The following is a 19,334-nucleotide window of genomic DNA, read 5'->3' on the forward strand; positions in this document are numbered from 1 at the left end:
CTCTCTTGCCTTTGGTTCATTATACCAGATCTCCAGATAATTAATCTAGTGGTGTAATCATATGCTCTAATGCCCCAGTGTCCATGTTTTACCCAATGTGTAGCATGTTTTACTCAAGGTATAATCCATATAATGTAAAGAACAGGACTGATCTATTCAATCCTCAAACATGAGCCATCATTGAATTAGAGCATAAGACGCACCTTATCTCCTTCCATTCATTGTGTTGCCCAAACGTTCCTCACATCATCAACCTGATCACTGAAGCACTTGGGAAAGTAAGCTTCACAATTAACATTGGTGAAATAACACTTGTCAAGGATCCCTCCCATCCGTCCCCCAATCTCTTTGACCTCCTACTTTCAGGCAAGAGGGTTGGCAGCATTAGGATAAGGACTATTAGTACAGGAAACTGCTTCTTTCTCCAGGCCGTAAGATTACTGAACTCTCTGCTACCATCCAGGTCTCATCACGTATGAAGCGCCAGTAGTATTATACCATTTACTTTTTACTTGTGTTGTAAATGCATCTTACGCTAAATGTCAATCTTCTGGAATATGTTTTATTATTTGTAAATTTATTTGTTGTAATATTGTGGTGGGTGTGGGTTAAATGCCTGTATCATGCATCTTAACTGGAGAACATTGTTTCATTTGGCAGTATAGTCATTAAATGACAATAAACTTGAACTTGTACTTGATAAAGGTCCTTTACCAACCTGGCTGTACTCGAGAACACCACCCCACTTTCCCATCAATAAAGTCCACAACAAGATCCTGGAAGAAATGGACCACTTCCCATATCTTAGGAGTCACCTCTTGGCAAAGACAGACATGAGTGGTGCAATTCACATCACATTCAGATGCACCACCGTGTCCTTCACCACACCTGGAAAATACTCTTTGAAGATCAGGACCTCAAACCTGGCATAAAGCTCGTGGTCTTTCAGACAACAGTGACCTTTGCTGTCCTGAGTGCCTCTGAGACACGGCCTATCTGCAGCAGGTGTCTAAAGCATTTTGGGAGGTATCACCAACACTTTGCCACAACATAGTTCAAATTCATCGGCAACAGAAGCAAATCAAGATCAGTGTCCTTTCCCCATCCAACTTAAACACCAACTGCACAGTTAACTCTGATGGGCAAAAGGCATCATTCATCTGCTCAACACCATCATTCATCTGCCCAACACCATCATTCATCTGCTCAGCACCATCATTCATCTGCCCAACACCATCATTCATCTGCTCAACACCATCATTCATCTGCTCAACACCATCATTCATCTGCCCAACACCATCATTCATCTGCCCAACAGACACTACACCAAGACCTTACCAGATGGTCTTGGTGACCAAATGCTCCCCTAGAAAAAGTGCAATATGGTCACTGACTTGTAGGAATTCATAGCCCATAACCATTCAAGATGGAGAACAAGCATTTGAGTCACCATTGAGACCCCCCCCCCCAAGTCTTTTCATCAGGACCATAGGGACCAAGAGAAAATGGCAGAAGTATGCAGTATCCCCCAGATTACTCTTTACCACCTCTAGCAGGACGTGTGGTCCCACACTGACCTCTTCGACTATTTCAGAACTGCAGAGGAAGTGAATCACCCTGCATCTGTTTAAGAACATTCTGGTTTGACAGAATCCATTAACCTCTTATTAAATGTCCAACAGGTCCAACAATGGCAGTTGCCTTAAGAAGAGAGAGTCCCAGGTTTCCATCAGCCTTAGTGTAAAGATTTTTGACCCCACCTCTCGAAACACTGGTACTAATTTTACTAGAGGAAATGGTTTCTCATTTACCTACTTTACCAACTTCAAACATCTTAAGAACATTCATGTACAGACATTCCACATGATACACTACAGCCAATAGGATTCTATCAGCAAAACACATTACCCTCTGTGTACACCCACTCCTCCTGCCCTTTGTTCATGTCTTACTCTATGTTACCCTGTGCAATCATCTGTTGCTCTCTGCTAATCCATTACAGTCTGTGCTTTACAGTCAATATAGCACATATTATACAACCGGCACCCCTGAGAAACGCAATCCATCCTAAATGTCACTCTGATTACTCTGTACATTCAGTCGCAAGCTTCAGTCAAGGTTGAAACCTCACTCCCCACCCCAGACACCTTTTCAAAGATTTATGCCTTTGATTTAGTTATATTGTTTCCTATTTCATTCATCAAAACAGTGAGGACTGAGAAGCGATGTGCTTTGTGGACTCCACCAGTACAGTCAACAAAAGGAATTATTCAAGGAAAAAATGGTAAAGCCATCTTCCATCAATAAGTACCTTTCAGCTATATTTATATTACCTCACCCATGCAATGGTGACTAGGGATCTTATGCAGGGGCTTGGTATCACTTCACAAAAAGTGCTGGAGGAACTCAGCAGATCAGACATCTATCGAGAGGAATAAACAGTCGACGTTTGAGGCCAAAGCCCTCAGACATATTCCTTCTTAGATCCTTGTCTCCAGCTTAAATGTCATCTGTCTATTCCCCTCTGGAGACAGGCACCACTATAGTGTGCAGCAGATAACAAGACGCTATTCCAGCTCGGGGCATCGGAGTTCAAGTCCAGCGGCGTCTGTACGTTCTCCCTGTCACCACGTGGGTTTCGCCAGGTGCTCTAGTTTCCTCCCACAGTCCAAAGATATACTGGTTAGTAGGTTAAATTGATCAATGTAAAATGTCTTCTGATTAGGCTAGGATTAAATAGATGACCCGTTGGGCCAGGAGGGCCCGTTCCACATTGTATCTCTAAATAAATAGACGCTGCCTGATTTGCTGAGTTCCTCCAGCATTTTGCATGCATTGATCTGGATTTCCAGTGCCTGCAGAGTTTCTTGTGTCCATGTTTGGCATCTCCTGCCATCATGTGAATGGACAGCCTGAATGCACATTCACATTATCACTAGACAGCTTTGGTTATCGCCTTACTCAATGGGTACAATCTTCCATTTGGTTTCTCCCATTGGTGCAGGATTTATATTTAAGTTTACATCTTCCTAGGCCTTTGATTTCCATAAGGACAACATTCATCCCCCTCCCCTCCACCCCCATTCATAGTGTGTAAGGACAGGGAAGGCAGCACAAAGAAAGGAGGAGACAGAATTTTGCTGTGATTTTTTTCTATCGTCCATGTGTTATATTAGAATGTCCTGCACTTATTGGGTGTAGATGAAAATACCATTGATTTAGGAAGAGCAGAGGACAGTCAGTTGTTGATGTGATGACTTTCACCACTAAGTATCAGACAGAAGTGGAGGGTGCTCATTTCCTCTGAGAGGGAGACTGCTCCCTTGCACTGGGTCCCAATTGCTCAGGCAATGTCAGTGTGATGCTTTTAATGTTTTTTCTGTCCTCTGTGTCTGCTATCTATGTCAGATGGCGTGCAAGTGCCTTGCTTTGAACTGTCAATCTTGCCTGCTGGTTTCTCTGTGCTGGAAAGATCCAAGACCATATTGCCTTCCTCGGTTACATCAGTGCAGTCAGCCACAGGCTCCCGAACTCTGCCCGCTTCCAACTCTACACTGCTCTCCGCCTTATCCTCTTGCACAGATTCCACACTTTTGCCTTTCATTGTTGGGTCCATAGACTTCTTGTGCATTCCTAAATGTTAATTAAAGGCTGGTTAGCGATGGTTTGGTCGGAGGTTTCTCTCTCCTTAGATATAACACTTTACAGAATCATACCTCTCACACTAGCTATGGATTCACAAAACATAGAGTATAAAGGACCACATAGTCTTTCAAAGAGTTAGCTAACTAGTCATAATCTTCCTGTACTTAGACCAGACCCCACCTCCTCAATTACATATCCAATGAAAACTGCTGGAGGAAGTGCAGCGTTGAAAACGGGAATCCCTAATTTGTTCAAAGGCAGCACCCAGTTCAGTGTGCCACGTAGACGTGCTATCCTGGCACCGGATGTGTGCCCACATTTACGGGCTGCCCCCTTTGGCTGTGTTCGATATTAAAGGAAGTAACGCATTTCTCCAAATATTTCACTGTACACGTGATAAACAAATCTAAATCTGAAACATGAAATCGTGTAATCTCAGGGTTTAACAGCTATTTACGTGTTAACTTACTTGTTTTCCGGATGAAAGGACTGGGATCAGATCATCTTAAACATGTAAATTACAATCTAAAAACAATTTAAATCCATTCCTACTCAGCCCAAATTTTTAACTAAAATTCATCTTTTATCAGATCATATAGTTACTCTGAAATGGAGGTGGATAGGTGAGGAAGGAGGATCCGAAAATTGAATTTATACTCCAATCTCAATAAACATCAGCAAGGACTTTCAATTGACGATATTATAGATGGTCCACAATACAGACAATGATTGTTGTCTAAAGACCAGATTTTTTTAGTTTCCATTTTGGAAAACAACAGAAAGAGTATTTGTCTCAGCCTGTAATATAAAGGCAATACCAGATGTACCATGGAGAGCATTCTAACTGGTTGTGTCATCGTCTGATATGGAGGGGTCACGGCACAGGATCGAGAAAAGCTGCAGAAAGCTGTAAACTCAGCCAGCAGACTCCCCAGCACTGAGGACACCCTCCAAAGGCGATGCCTCAAAACGGTGCCATCCATCATTAAAGACCCCCATCACCCAGGACATGCCCTCTTCTTATTGTCACCATCAGAGGGCAGGTACAGGAGCCTGAAGACATAACCTCAATGTTTTAGGACAGCTTCTTGCCCTCTGCCGTCAGATTTCTGAATGGACAATGAACCCTTGAACACGACCTCACTATTTTTGCTCTCTTTGCACTACATGTTTAATTTAATTTTTAATAGATGTATTTCTTGTTGTAATTAATAGTGTTTTGTATTGTGCTGTACTGCTGACACACATAACAAGTTTCATGACATGGGTGGGATTGTAGCGTAGTGGTTCACACAACGCTTTACCATACCAGTGACCCAAGTTCAATCCCTGCCACAGTCTGTAAGGAGCTTGCACATTCTTCCTGTGACCGTGTGGGTTTCCTCCGGGTGCTCCAGTTTCCTCCCATTGTTCAAAGACGTACCAGTTGGTAGGTTAATTGGTCATGGTAAATTGTTCTATGATTAGGCTATGGTTAAATTGAGGGTCGTTGTGCAGTCCTCAATAAAAAAGTATGTCAGTGATTTGAAATCTGATTTTAATACCAACAAACCAACTATTTACTTTAAGTTCTGCCATGTTTCCTGTTCCTGAAAGAGGTTTATGATTTATTTTCAGCCATAGACTCAAAGCCCCAAGATTAACTATGCAACCCTCTCCATCCCCGCACCCCCCCCCCCCCCCCCACAACCCCTCACAAAGCCCAATAATTTGCAGTTGCTTACCAAGCAGCCAGGGGGCACAAGATCCCACTAAGCCGTTTTTGCCGGAATTGAGTATGGATTCGGGTAGTGGGATGGAGTGTCTGACCATGGCCCCATACAGTCCATATTCTGCCATCACACTGCTCCTGCCCCAACACTTCTCCCTCTTTCTCCACTTCGCTCTTCGGTTTTGAAACCACACCTGAGGGGAACACAGCGTGAACCAACATTATTAAACTCTAAACTTTTGCCACAGCCGCTGCCCAGTGGCTGCTCTCGGTGGTGGATGCCTGCACCTTGCTGTAGTGCCAGGCTGGATAACTTCACTTGGCTTCCTGCATCACAGTTACAAGTACAGTGCCTTTATTCCACACAACATTAAGCGACAGCAACGTGTGGTAAAACGGTGCAGCAGGTAGAAGTAGGTTCAGTCCTGACGTCGGGTGCTGTCTGGGTGGTCTACGCATTCTCCCTGTGACTGGGTGGGTGACCTCTAGGTCCTCTGAGTTTTCCTCCCACATCTTAAAGACATGCTAGAGAAACATAAGAAACTGCAGATGCTGCTCTCTCCATACTGCCACACGCTCTGGTTACCCTAACACGCTGGTAAACTGTTAGGTTGATTGGTTACTCAATAACTTCTCACTCAATATCAGCAAAACCAAAGCTGATTAGCAACTACAGGAGTAGTTCCTTATTACAAGGATCAGAAGTAAAGAGAGTCGGTAGCTTTAAGTTCCTTGCATTGTTATATCAAAGGATCTGTCCTGGGACCAGCACGTAGGTGCCATCACAAAGAAGGCATGACAGCATCTCTACTTTCTTAGAAGTTTGCGTAGATTCAGCAGTCATTTAAAACTTTGACAAACTTCTATAGATGCACAGTGGAGGGTATCTTAACTTGTTGCAATCAGGGCCTGGTATGGAAACATCAATGCTCAGGAACAGAAAAGTCTACCGAAAGTGATGGATGCAGCCCAGCCCAATATAGGCAAAACCCTCCCACCGCTGAGTATACTTTCATGAAGCAGTGCCACAAGAAAGCGGCATCCATCATCAAAGACCCCCACTATCCAGGCCATGCCCTCTTCTTGCTACTACTCAGGCAGGAGCTACAGAAGCCTTAGGTCCCACACGACCAAGTCTCAGGAACAGTAATAGTACTACAACCATCAGGCTCCCAGTCCGGCATGGATAACTTCACTCACCACAAGTATGAACTGGTTCTACAAACGACTGATTCACTTTTAAGGACCCTTTACAGCTCATATTCTCAGTGGGGGGGTTTTTTTGCACAATGTGTCTTCTTTTGCACATTGGTTGTTTGTCAGTTTGTTCGTTCATAGTTTCTCATAAATTCTACTGTTTTTCTTTACTTCCCTCTGAATGTCTGCAAGAAAATGAATCTCAAGGTAGTATATGGTAACATATACGTACTTTAATAATAAATTTGACTTTGACTTTGACTTACTCTAGGTTACTCCTCAGCACCAATGAATGGAAGGAATTTAAGGTGGAAGCTGCAAAAGAGAACAGGCCACAGGGATGTAAGGGGAGAAACGGGACTGATGGAATAGTTCTTAGGAGCCTCATCTTGTCTCGTAGTATTGGCATTGGTTTATTATTCACGTGTACCAAGATACAGTGTAAAGCTTGTTTTGCATACCATTTATACAGATCAAATCTTTACACCGTGCAGTGAGGTAAAACAATAACAATGCAGAATAAAGTGTAAAAGCCACCAGAACAGTCAGTGCAGATAAACAACAAGGTGCAAGATAACAACAAGGTGGGTTGTGAGGTCAGGAGTCCATCTTATCATACTAGGGAACCATTCAATGTAACAGTGGGGTAGAAGCTATCCTTGAGCCTGGTGGTACGGGCTTTCAGACTTTTGGGTCTTATACCCTACAATGATCTTTGATTGTGCTAGTTGCTTTACTGAGGCAGCAAGAAGTATACACAAAGTCCATAGAGGAGTGAATTCAAAGGCAACACGAGTGAATCTGCAGATGCTGGAAATAAATAAAAACACAAAATGCTGGCAGAACTCAGCAGGCCAGACAGCATCTATGGGAGGAGGTAGTGATGACATTTTGGGCTGAAACCCTTCACTCCTGTACAAAAAGTGAAACCCTTCACTCCTGATGAAGGGTTTCGGCCCGAGACATCGTCACTACCTCCTCCCATAGATGTTGTCTGGCCTGCTGAGTTCTGCCAGCATTTTGTGTTTTTATCCATAGAGGAGTGGTTGGTTTCCATGATGTCCTGCGTCCACAACTCTCTGCAATTTCCTGCGGCCATGTGCAGAGCAGTTGCCCTACCAAGCCACCTATGCATCCATCCAGAATGTTTCCTACAGTGGATCAATAAAAATTGGTAGGAGTCAACGGGGATATGCCAAATTTTTTTAGCCTCCCGAGGAAATTGGTGAACTTTCTTGGCCGTTACATCAGTGAGGGTGGACCAGGATGGGCTGTTGGTGATGTGCACACCTATGTATTTGCAAATGTGTAACATGATGCCAAAGTGTTCACAGCCAGTGCAGTGTGGTTACTGCTGTCATGCAGGAATGCAGTGGCAATTTGTGCACTGCAGGGTTACATAAACAACAGTTATAGAGACCATTTGCCTCATATATTCACTGTCAGATAAAGTTTATCCCCTGCTTCTCTTTGAGGTGATGCCTTAAGAAGCTTTATAACCACTGAGAGAGCCTCACATCTGATACGTCATCCTGAATTCTGCAGCTCCACCAGTGGTACACCCCCCACAACAAACTCATTGAGAGGAAGCCTGGATATTTTTGCACAGGTTTCTGCGTGGCATCTTGAGCCCACAATGTTGAAGTACGAGCTCAGAAGTGAGAGTTGCAACAACTGAGCCTCAGTTAACACAGCAGACTCAAGCTTGTATTCACATGTAACAGCACCGAGAAGGCCATTCAGCCGTCAGGTCCGTGCTGCCTTCCAGCTGAGTAATCCCATTCCCCCTCTCCTTATCCACATATCCATCAACACCACTGTTTAATTCTTTTTGCCACCAATCCACACCAAGTGATAACTTACAGAAGATGAACAGTTTACATGGGAATCTAGAGCACCCAGAGGAGGCCTGCGCTGTCACACAGAGAGTGTGCAAATTCCACACAAATAGCTGCCGAGGTCCGACCTGAGGCCTCAACTATTGCACTGCTGTGACTTCCTTATCAACAAGGAGATAAGTGCTGTGACTTCCTTATCAACAAGGAGATAAATGCTGTGACTTCCTCATCAACAAGGAGATAAATGCTGTGACTTCCTCATCAACAAGGAGATAAATGCTGTGACTTCCTCATCAACAAGGAGATAAATGCTGTGACTTCCTCATCAACAAGGAGATAAATGCTGTGACTTCCTCATCAACAAGGAGATAAATGCTGTGACTTCCTCATCAACAAGGAGATAAGTGCTGTGACTTCCTCATCAACAAGGAGATAAATGCTGTGACTTCCTCATCAACAAGGAGATAAGTGCTGTGACTTCCTCATCAACAAGGAGATAAATGCTGTGACTTCCTCATCAACAAGGAGATAAATGCTGTGACTTCCTCATCAACAAGGAGATAAGTGCTGTGACTTCCTCATCAACAAGGAGATAAATGCTGTGACTTCCTCATCAACAAGGAGATAAGTGCTGTGACTTCCTCATCAACAAGGAGATAAGTGCTGTGACTTCCTCATCAACAAGGAGATAAATGCTGTGACTTCCTCATCAACAAGGAGATAAGTGCTGTGACTTCCTCATCAACAAGGAGATAAATGCTGTGACTTCCTCATCAACAAGGAGATAAGTGCTGTGACTTCCTCATCAACAAGGAGATAAGTGCTGTGACTTCCTCATCAACAAGGAGATAAGTGCTGTGACTTCCTCATCAACAAGGAGATAAATGCTGTGACTTCCTCATCAACAGGGAGATAAATGCTGTGACTTCCTCATCAACAAGGAGATAAATGCTGTGACTTCCTCATCAACAAGGAGATAAGTGCTGTGACTTCCTCATCAACAAGGAGATAAGTGCTGTGACTTCCTCATCAACAAGGAGATAAATGCTGTGACTTCCTCATCAACAAGGAGATAAATGCTGTGACTTCCTCATCAACAAGGAGATAAATGCTGTGACTTCCTCATCAACAAGGAGATAAATGCTGTGACTTCCTCATCAACAAGGAGAAGAGTTTATGTCATTCTAATTCTCACCAATCTGGTATGGTTGATGTCCAATTAGATTGTAACTAAAATGTGAAGACCATGTACACCCATTTCAGGATAGAGCAGCAGTTTACCTGTATTCGATCTTCAGCCAGCTCTGTCTTCACAGCTAACATTTCTCTGGCATAGACATCAGGATAATGAGCCTCATTAAAAGATTTCTCTAGTTCCTCCAACTGATGAGCTGTAAACACAGTCCTGTGCAAATCAAAAAATCAAAGACATTAGTCTTGTGCAATGTTCGCGCACGCGTGTGTGTGTGTGTGTCAAGGGAATTTGAACTGCGCACAAAAGGTTGTCACTCTCTGCCTCGTTGGCATGTTAAGTATATTTCACGATCGTATACAATCACATTTCATTTTCTGGTTTCTAAAGCAGACGGTGCTAACAATGTGCAGTTTGCGATGATTTGTCTGCAGATTTTAGAACTGGCATATATATTCTGTTTTTATTGAAGGAATTATTGATTTACTATGTTGAATTCCAAAGAAGCACGAAAGAACTGCTAGTTCATTTAAAGCAGAATGGCTTAATGAAACAGTAGAAACTGCTACACTAAAAGCTCATGAGGTCAGGAATATGCAGCTACAAGAAATATTTATGTACAATACAGAGACTGGTGTTAGCTGCGTGTCTTGTCGTGATGCAAAGGTTGCTGGAGAATTTGCAAGTTGCAAGATGGAAGAAGTGGAGTGATATTTGGAAACTTGACTTTTTAAAGTGTCATTTAGCAAGCAAATCACATGTGGATGGTTTGCAAAAGCTCTGGCGAGAAAATTCTTCCTACCCACTACAGGCCTGCTACGTATGTTTTGTGAGAATGCAGATGAACAAGAGCAAAAATAATCAAACCCAGAGGAGATCAAAATTCTTATTGATGGTGTTTTGCTAGATGTCAAAATGAATACCCCTATATATAAAATTCAGTGCACACATGTTGTTTTCACTGGGAGAAAAATTGCACAGTTTAAGAATTTTGGACACGCTAGTCATATCAAATTAGAGGGAACATTAGTCTTGTGCAGTAAGGGAAAAGGAAATCTTGCATTTACATCGGGTCCATAATCTTCAAGGATCAAGGGATCAACTTTATTCAACTTTATGGTGTGTTGGTGCAACATGCAAACAAAAACAATGTTCAACAACTATACAGAATAAAGAATTATATAAAAGTAAAGTTAGAAATATAGACATGGAACAAAATGTGCTTAAATATATAAATGTCAGCATGTACAGTATTTACAATGTAAACAGTATTATAAAAAAGTGTTTTGAAGTACAGAGACTGAGGTAATGGGTGGGGATGGGCTATCTAGAATGGTTGATCAGATTAACTGCCTTGCAAATGGAACTGTTATTTATTTATTTAGAGATACAGTGTGGGATAGAGCCCTTCCAGTCCTTCAGGCCACACTGCCCAGTAACTCCTGATTTAACCCTAACCTGATCATGGGACACTTTACAATGACCAATTGACCTACTAACCAGCACATCTTTGGACTGTGGGAGGAAAGCAGAGCATTTGACAGGGAGGACGTGCAGACTCCTTACCAAAGACACTGGGAATGAACTCCAGACTCTGATGCCCTGAGCACGATGAAGGGTCTCAGCCTGAAACATCAACTGTTCATTCATTTCCACAGATACTGCCTGACAAATCATTTTTGTGTATTTTCCAACTTTTGCAGACAAAATTGACTTATGGATGGATGTCTGCATTCCCACCTTCTTCAAAAGGGTGTCAATCATACAATTGCCCAGTAAGAGTAGGGTGAGTTGCCTCTATGATGATTGCGTAGTTGCTTTCACATCTACTGTGATGAAGTGCTCTTCCCATTGCCACCATCAGAGAGGAGATACAGGAGTCTGAGGACACACACTCAATAATTCAGGAACCACTTCATCTCCACCACCACCAGATTTCTGAACAAGCAGTGAACCCTCCGTTGGACAGTGCCTAATTTATTTTGCTCATTTTTTTCATTACTTATTTAATTTTTAATTATATATATTCCTTATTGTAATTTATAGATTTTTATGTATTGCACTGTACTGCTGCTGTGAAACAACAGATTTCACAACATATGCCAATGATTATAAACCTGCTTCTGATCCTAAAAATAAAAATCTGTTCTTTTCTCTAAAATTATAAATGGTGTAGAGGGTAAACTGCAGGAAACATCTCCCCATATCAGAGGTAAATAAAAATAGAGAATGTAGTTTAGGGCAAGGAAAGAGGGGATATGAGAGAGGCCTTCTACACCCAGAGAGTGGAGAGTATATGAAAACGCACAGCGTGGGAGAGTGGTGAAGCCGGGTCACCGTCAGCATCTAGGAAGCATCGGGATTAAGCCAAATTGACTAAGCACAGAAGTCTAAGGACTATACACTGGCCAATGGGGTTAGTACAGAAGGGTGCCCATCAGTCAATGTTGGGCTGAATGGCCTGCCTCCCAATTGTAAGATTCTTTTGATAATAAACAAACCAAATACTGAGGAACTGCATAAATTACATTGTACAGCTGTTGAACAGCAGCAGATCGGCACACCTTTCACGTTCTGCAGTTCTACAGCTTTGTCACTGAAAAGTACCATGTAAACTTTAAATGTTCATGCTGCCTCATGTAAAAAGAGGCTTTGCTGAGACTCTTGCTATATAGACCACATATTATTTATATACATACACACATACGTGTGTGCACACGCTCTGTGGCCACTTTATTAAGGTACACCTGTTCACCTGCTCATTAATGTAAATATCTAATCAGCCAATCATGTGGTGGCAGCTCAATGCATAAAAGCATGCAGACATGGTCAAGAGGTTCAGTAGTTGTTCAGACCAAACATCAGAATGGGGAAAAAATGTGACTTTGACCGTGGAATGATTCTTTGTGCCGAGCAGGTTGAGTATCTCAGAAACTAGTGACTTCCTGGGATTTTCACACACACACACACACACACACACACACACACACACACACACACACACACACACACACACACACACACACACACACACACACACACACACACACACACACACACACACACACACACACACACACACACACACACACACACACACACACACACACACACACCAATCTCTAAAGTTTACAAAGAATTGTGCGAGAAACAAAATAATAAAATCCAGTGAGCAGCAATCCTGTGGGCAAAAATGCCTTGTTAATGAGAGGTCAGAGGAGAATGGCCAGACTGGTTCAAGCTGACAGGAAGGCAACGGTAACTCAAATAACTATGTGTGGTGTGCAGAAGAGCATCTCTGAGTGCACAAGACATTGAACCCTGAAGTGGATGGGCTACAGCAGCAGAAAGCCATGAGCACACACTCAGTGCCTACTTTATTGGGTACAGGGGGTACCTGACAAATTGTCCACTAAGAACATAGTAAAATGCAATAAATATCTACTCTTCAGATTTCACATGTCAAGCTACTTTGGTATGTACCATAAAAAGTTACCCTCCACAAACACTTCAAAAAGGTAAAGCTTCCATTAGCTTGTAAGAGAGGAGACCAGAGATTAAATGTTATCCTTTGAAACAAGGGGCTTTATTATCTGCTTGATCCATTTATCTTATGTTCATCACCAACAGATCTATTCTCTGGAAAGTTTAAAACGGGTGTACTTTGCCACCCCGCCACCCCCTCCCCCATTAAAAGGGGGTCATCACAGTAGTGTGGTGGATCAGCACCAGAAACCCAGGATCAATTCCCCCACTATCTGAAAGGTATTTGTACGTCCTCTCTGTGACTGTGTGGGCGCTCCGATTCCCTTCCACATCCCGAAGGCATACAGGTTGGCAGGCGAATGGTTTACATGGGTGTAATTGGATGGCACAGGCTCGTTGGGCTGGTGGGTCTGTTACTGTTCTGCATCTCTAAATAAGACAAAAATAAACTAAAATAACAAACCTCCACCAGTTATAATTGGCCTCTGTGCACAATCTATCGCAGGGTATCAATGATCTGATCGCTGATGGATTTGGAATGATCAGAACAGCCAGAGCTGATGAAAGGACTGAGCCTTGGCATTGTGGTTTAGGCAATCCATGGCTGCCATTGCTTTGATATGGGGCTTGCTCAACCCTTGCAAGCAGTGGCATCCATTGCCTCCAAGTGCTGAGCAAACTTCTGAGCAAAGCACCTTCTAGTATATCTTACTTACACCTAGGATCTACCAACCCTTTCTCAGCCCCTCAACCATTTACACTCAGCAACAGTTGATTTGGACAGTCACAAGTAACATTGACTATGTATGTATGTATGTAGGGTCATTGATAAGGCTGCTTTGTTATACTGAATCTTTTTAATGGTTTTACTAAAAATGGGAAGAGTTTAAAACTAGTAATCTGTTCTTTATGCAGCAATCAGAATATGGGAACCTATCAAATATTGAAAGGCCTAGATAGAGTGAAAGTGGAGAGGATGCTTCCTATAGTGGGGGGGTCTAGGACCAGAGGGCACAGCCTCAGAACAGAAGGACGTCCCTTTAGAACAGAGATAAGGAGGAATTTCTTTAGCCAGAGAGTGGTGAATCTGTGGAATTCATTGTCACAGGTGGTTGTGGAGGCCAAGTCATTGGGGATATTTAAAGTGGAGGTTGATAGGCTCTGCATTTGTAAGGATGTGAAGTTTATGAGGGGGAAGGCAGGAGAATGGGGTTGAGGCAGCTGATCGATCAGCCAAGATAGAATGCTGGAGAAGGCTGGATGGAAAAAGTGGTCTAATTTGCTCCTATGTCTTATCTTTGGAACTGGTAACCGAGCAGTTATCAGAGGCTAGGGAATCAATCCTGGACTCTCCTTCCAGCAGTTCAGTCAAAGGATCACGTGACACATGAAGAAGCCATTCAGACCATCACAACTGTGCCAGCTCTTTGACCCAGGTGAAACATGATTCAACAACATGCCAGCTGAAGTTCCCTCCTACAGTCTCTGCTCAGTCTGGGTTCTCCACAGAGCCCTGGCATACCTGTGTCGCCTCTTCTTCCTTTTCACCTGGGACGCTGCTGAGCTCTTCGGGCCGCTGTGATCACGGGACATCTCCTCATCATCTGAGGTGAGGCAAGGAGAGACCAGTTACTGATAAATCCACCCAGCAAATTCACTTTTAAATCTTGTAGCATCCTACTTCAGTGCGGTTTGCAGACTGCTGCCAAAATGATATTGAATTACTGGATCACTAAGTCAAAGCACACTAGTTCTAATGCCACAATAGAAAGCTTTTATCTGTAAAGGTAACTACAGATCAGTGAGTACAAAACAGTGAGGAGCCACCAGATTTATAAATTGCACATTCCAGATTTAGACAGAGACATAGTGTAAAGATTTTTACTCCTCGTGTACATATGAAGGGTGTAAGGAATAGTTAATTCAATTCATTCCCTTCCCTTCAGGGAAGAAAACCTAGCATTTTCACCCTCTTTAGCCTTAAATATACAGCACATGACTTCCCCACAGTGGTTGTCTCTGGGGTGAAAAATTCTATTAATGACAATTAAAAGTTAGGTAGAAATGCCTTATAAAAATCCTGACAAATTAATACAAATATTCAAAATATTACATCTTATCTATTAACGTCCTTACTTACTCAATATACTTTCAACTACTTGAAATCTTGTAGGAATTACTTGAGGACCTTGTAGAATAATTTATCTTTCTAGAATAAAATTTATTAGCGGCAGTGTAGCGGCTAGACAGGGATAGTAGATTTCTCTCCCTGACGGACATTGAAAAAGCAGCTGGATTTTTGCATAAAAACCGTCATTTTACATTCATTATTACTGACGCAAGACTGGAGACTCACTATGCAATTTAAATTCCAGAGCTGCCTTGGTAAGGTTCAAACTCAGAATCAGCGTAGATCTTTGCATAGGAGTTTGATCATGTAGCAGTGTAGATATGTTACTGTCCCACTGCCCAGGGTAACTCATTACCGCACCCTGAACGGGTTGCGATGCTGTCCACGGTTGCAGCGTTTTGAGAGTATTAGGCAGGTCATTACAGAGCCCCTTACTCGTTCGCAGAATATCCATTATTGTGCTTCGGGGTTAGTTATCCGAGCTACCACTCTTATAGTCACTAATTAGCATAGTCCATGTATTCCTTGGTAAGAGGAACAGTGGCAGGTAGCCTAGCGGAGAGAGCTGGGGTTGGGGGAGCGGTTAACGTTACAGCGTCAGCAACCTAGGTTCACGTCCAGCCGCTGCCTGCAAGGAGTTTGCATGCTTTCCCCGTGACCCACATCCCAAAGACGCGCAGGTTAGTCAATTCATTGGTCACGTGGGCGTAATTTGGGCCTGTATCTCTAAATCAGAAGTGGCGCTGCATCTCTAGCTGAAAAACAAAATAACAATCTAATTTCAAAAACCGAAGAACTCATTTCCAAGGATCGATTAGTCCCCGCCCTCTCTGCTGCTGAAAACTGACTTGTTTTCGCTGCTTCCCATCTCAGGATTGTTCGTTCTGTTTCTCTTGCCGCAGACGCTGCCTGATTCGCTAAATGATCCCGGCATTTTCTGCCTTTATTCCTGAGCTATTGAGATGACAGGTAAAACGTAATCCAAGCGAAAGGACATCAGGCACCCACCCCCGTGCTGAACCGGACACTTGAATCATTACAAGGAGGAAGGGCATAGAAAGGAAAGCTACCATATTATACGGAGCAACAGATCGGACATCCTCTACTCTAGGTAACAAGCTCACTTGCATAGTAAATAGGGACCTTGATGAAACACCACGCCTCATCTACAAATTACTACACCTCCGATATTTTAAATCATGTTGGAGTCACACCTTCGGCGCATGCCTGCTCCCATCCACACCATAGCCCCCCATACCACTACTTCCCATGTGCCCGTCCAAACTTCTCTCAGGCGTTGAAATCGAGCGCGCATGTTATTGCATTTTACCTCCGCAACGATACTTCAAAGCCTGGAAACGAATCGAATTTGATCGCCAGATCACAAAAAAAACAAAGAAAACATTGCAAAAAAAAAGTACACAAAGTGACATTGTAACAGAAGACGTGAATTGGAATAAAGATAGAAAGGGGATTGATACTGCGGGCCGGTGTTCATCATGACAGGTCCCTTAGCCTCGTGCCCGATTTCTCCCTGTATTTAGTGTCACTTTAGTTCCCAGAAAAGCCTGCTCTGAGGGTTTTTCTGCCATTAGTAGCTCCGAAACGATGGGCGGAATATTCCACATGCGCCTCTGAAGGTAGACGGCGCACCAGGTTAACGTCCCGGCCCGAAGCAGATACCCGGCGCTGGGAGGGTGCGATATCCCCTCCTCTCTGTACTCCAGCGTTAGCCTGGGTATTGACACTGGGGCAAATCTCTGCCACAATACTGATGCGAGCAAAGCCCAGCACAATTTCTTCACAAGTTCTAAACTGGCCATTTGATGGCGAAACTCCAGTTCTCCCCTGCTCTAACGAAACGGGACTGTAGAGTCCCCGCAGCACCGGGAAGGACAGGAGCGACGAAGGAAGAAAATACAACGGGGAATCGGAAAATGGAAAAGATGATTAGGGAACTGGTCAGCTTACAAATAGACTTGATGAGCAAGTTTTAAATTTGTGTCGATCTAGAACAATATGCGGACAGCCAATACTTCGCTTTAGTCAGAGGAAACCTCAACACAGCGAGAATAAGGCTAGTGTCATTAAAAAGAGTTTGGCAATAAATTGAGCGCGATTTGCCTGCTCTGCAACGGGACAACTGGCCCTATCATCTATCGAATCTTGTCAGACAAGGTGTATCTCTGTCTCAATGCCTGGAGCACAAGGCAGCTCCGCACATGTTAGATATGCTCTCCAGAGTCAGCCTGGGTGTCGTCTGAGGCAAAGTTCTGCCATAAAGGCTTGACAAGCGGCAAGAGCAGTGTCCAGTGAGTCAACCCCCGGCCCGAGTTGCAGGCAAACTGGGTAGTTTGAATCGACACACATAAGAGGGAGGGAGGAGGATGGCGAGCGAAGGAAGGTAAATGGGAAGGGGTAGGGAGAGTGGGAGGGGAAGACAGGCGGAGACTGCGGCCGGCTTTACCGGAGTTGTGCGGCGGCTGCTGGCTGTCGTGAAGAGCCACCCTGCGGATCAGCGGCAGGTGACCATGCAGGCCGGATGGTCTGGCGTGCAGCTCGGACAGCACGTCGAGAAATGCGGGTCGGGGCGGGCGGAAGGCGCTGAGGGAGCGGCTGCACAGCAACCCCAGCCCCAGCCCGGCCGGCAGCAGCCGCGGCGCCCCTGGCGGCGGCGGCGGCGGAGGAGCAGGTGGAGCGACTCCCGCCTGTTCCGACTCGACGGCGCTGTCCAGTCCCAGCAGGTCGGTGATGGCAAAGCCCCTGGAGCGGCTGCTTTTCTCGGGCTCCTTGGTAGCGTACGGAAAATCCCCCACAAGTGGTTTGCCCACGGCTTCACTGCTCTCTTCCCTGCCGGTCATGACGCCGGGTTGTCCTCTCCCGGTTTCCCCAGGCCGCCCTCTCTTTCCCAACGGCACCATTCAGGATCCCGGAGTTGCGATTTGCAATGGAGCTTTTCTACCTGCCCCCCAGCCGGTGGGACGCTGCCCAGGTCCAATCAGCGACCGGACAGCCCCTTCCTGGCCAACCACCAACCCCTACCCCATCCGACACGGCCCAAATCCCAGCAAAGATTGAAAGACGGAACAACCACCTTTACATTTCAGTATCCGTTAGACCCCGCTTTGCAGCCATACCCTTGCCAATGTCAATGTTTTAAAAAGACTTATCAATAATTACTGCTTTGTAGCTGGTTTGACTTTCCCAGAGTCCGGCTCCAATAAACCACCCTCCCCCGAGAGGCAAAAGCAACCTTCAGTCAGTCAGTATCTTCCACATGCCCCCCCACCCCCCCCGGTACCGTGTTCATTCGCCCCTCAGTCACCGTTTAATCTCAATATTCAGGTTGGCCGGCCAAGAATCTGAACATAAATCAAATTCAAGGCACTGTGTCTACTAAACGGGGCAGGGTCCAAATTTAAAAGTCCTTTACATGTCTTCATATAATCAGATTTTAACATTCTTTACCGTAGGAGTTAACCTGGGATCTCCTAATTCGGGAAAGTGAATAACTGTATTTAAACCTCCTTGAACACAAGGTAGGACGAATCTCTTGTGAGGAATCCCGCCCTGACAGAAAACTCGAAGCTTTATGGTTGGAGGTGACCCAGTAACTAGTGTCTACACTCTCAGTGTTTCGACTACTATTCCCTAATATCCGAGGGCAAAAGATGACCGGTTCGGAGAAAATCCATACGAAGCCACCAAGGTAAATGGTTATTTGCTAAGTGTTCGGGGGCAGAAACCCCGACAGTGTGCTGCCGACTCCTTTGGAGAGATGAGTTTCCCCGTTAGTAGTTCTGCAGAGGGTCGATAATTGTGTATCTGGCGTCATTATCTATCTACCAGTAACAGGGAAACTCCTGTCTTCAAAGAAATCGACAGTACACTGTCGTTCCCCTTTTAATTTCAATGTCCGCAGTTTTGAATTTCTGGGACAGCATCTGATTCGAGGCGGATCAGTATCCCTTCTTGCGCCATTACAGAACTTACATGGTGACTGGCGATCTGTTCCTCGGGTAAAGGGACTGTCTACCTTTCCTCTTAATTTACACGCCTTAAACCCGGATAATTACATTGTTCATTTATCGGTCCCCGGCAGACTCCCGCTCTGTTCTCCCCGGGTGAATGAAC

At 44.3% G+C, this 19,334-nt stretch overlaps 1 protein-coding gene and 1 long non-coding RNA gene across 2 annotated transcripts in view; one reads left to right on the forward strand and one right to left on the reverse strand.

Annotated features, from left to right (window-relative positions):
- Window positions 1-19,334, forward strand: part of LOC140730698 (uncharacterized) — a 119,208-nt gene that overhangs the window by 38,475 nt on the left and 61,399 nt on the right. The window lies entirely within an intron of this gene.
- On the reverse strand, window positions 2,610-18,117 carry vsx1 (visual system homeobox 1 homolog, chx10-like). Its single transcript, XM_073051487.1, has 5 exons — window positions 17,668-18,117; window positions 14,592-14,673; window positions 9,673-9,796; window positions 5,370-5,550; window positions 2,610-3,633 (listed from the first exon to the last, which is right to left on the reverse strand). The coding sequence occupies exons 1-5, from the start codon at window positions 18,059-18,061 to the stop codon at window positions 3,368-3,370; spliced, it is 1,047 nt and encodes a 348-aa protein (XP_072907588.1). The 5' UTR covers window positions 18,062-18,117; the 3' UTR covers window positions 2,610-3,367.

This window comes from Hemitrygon akajei, chromosome 7 (assembly GCF_048418815.1).
Source record: "Hemitrygon akajei chromosome 7, sHemAka1.3, whole genome shotgun sequence".
Classification (NCBI taxonomy): domain Eukaryota; kingdom Metazoa; phylum Chordata; class Chondrichthyes; order Myliobatiformes; family Dasyatidae; genus Hemitrygon; species Hemitrygon akajei.

Bases quoted from the DNA above. Each gene is read 5' to 3' on its own strand.
- vsx1 (XM_073051487.1), bottom strand. From the start codon at position 18,061: ATGACCGGCAGGGAAGAGAGCAGTGAAGCCGTGGGCAAACCACTTGTG. The intron at 9,797-14,591 runs GTATGCCAGGGC...TGATTTGCACAG, and splicing joins AGGAAGAAGAGGCGACACAG to GACTGTGTTTACAGCTCATC. The intron at 3,634-5,369 runs GTAAGCAACTGC...ATTAACATTTAG, and splicing joins TTGTGCCCCCTGGCTGCTTG to GAATGCACAAGAAGTCTATG.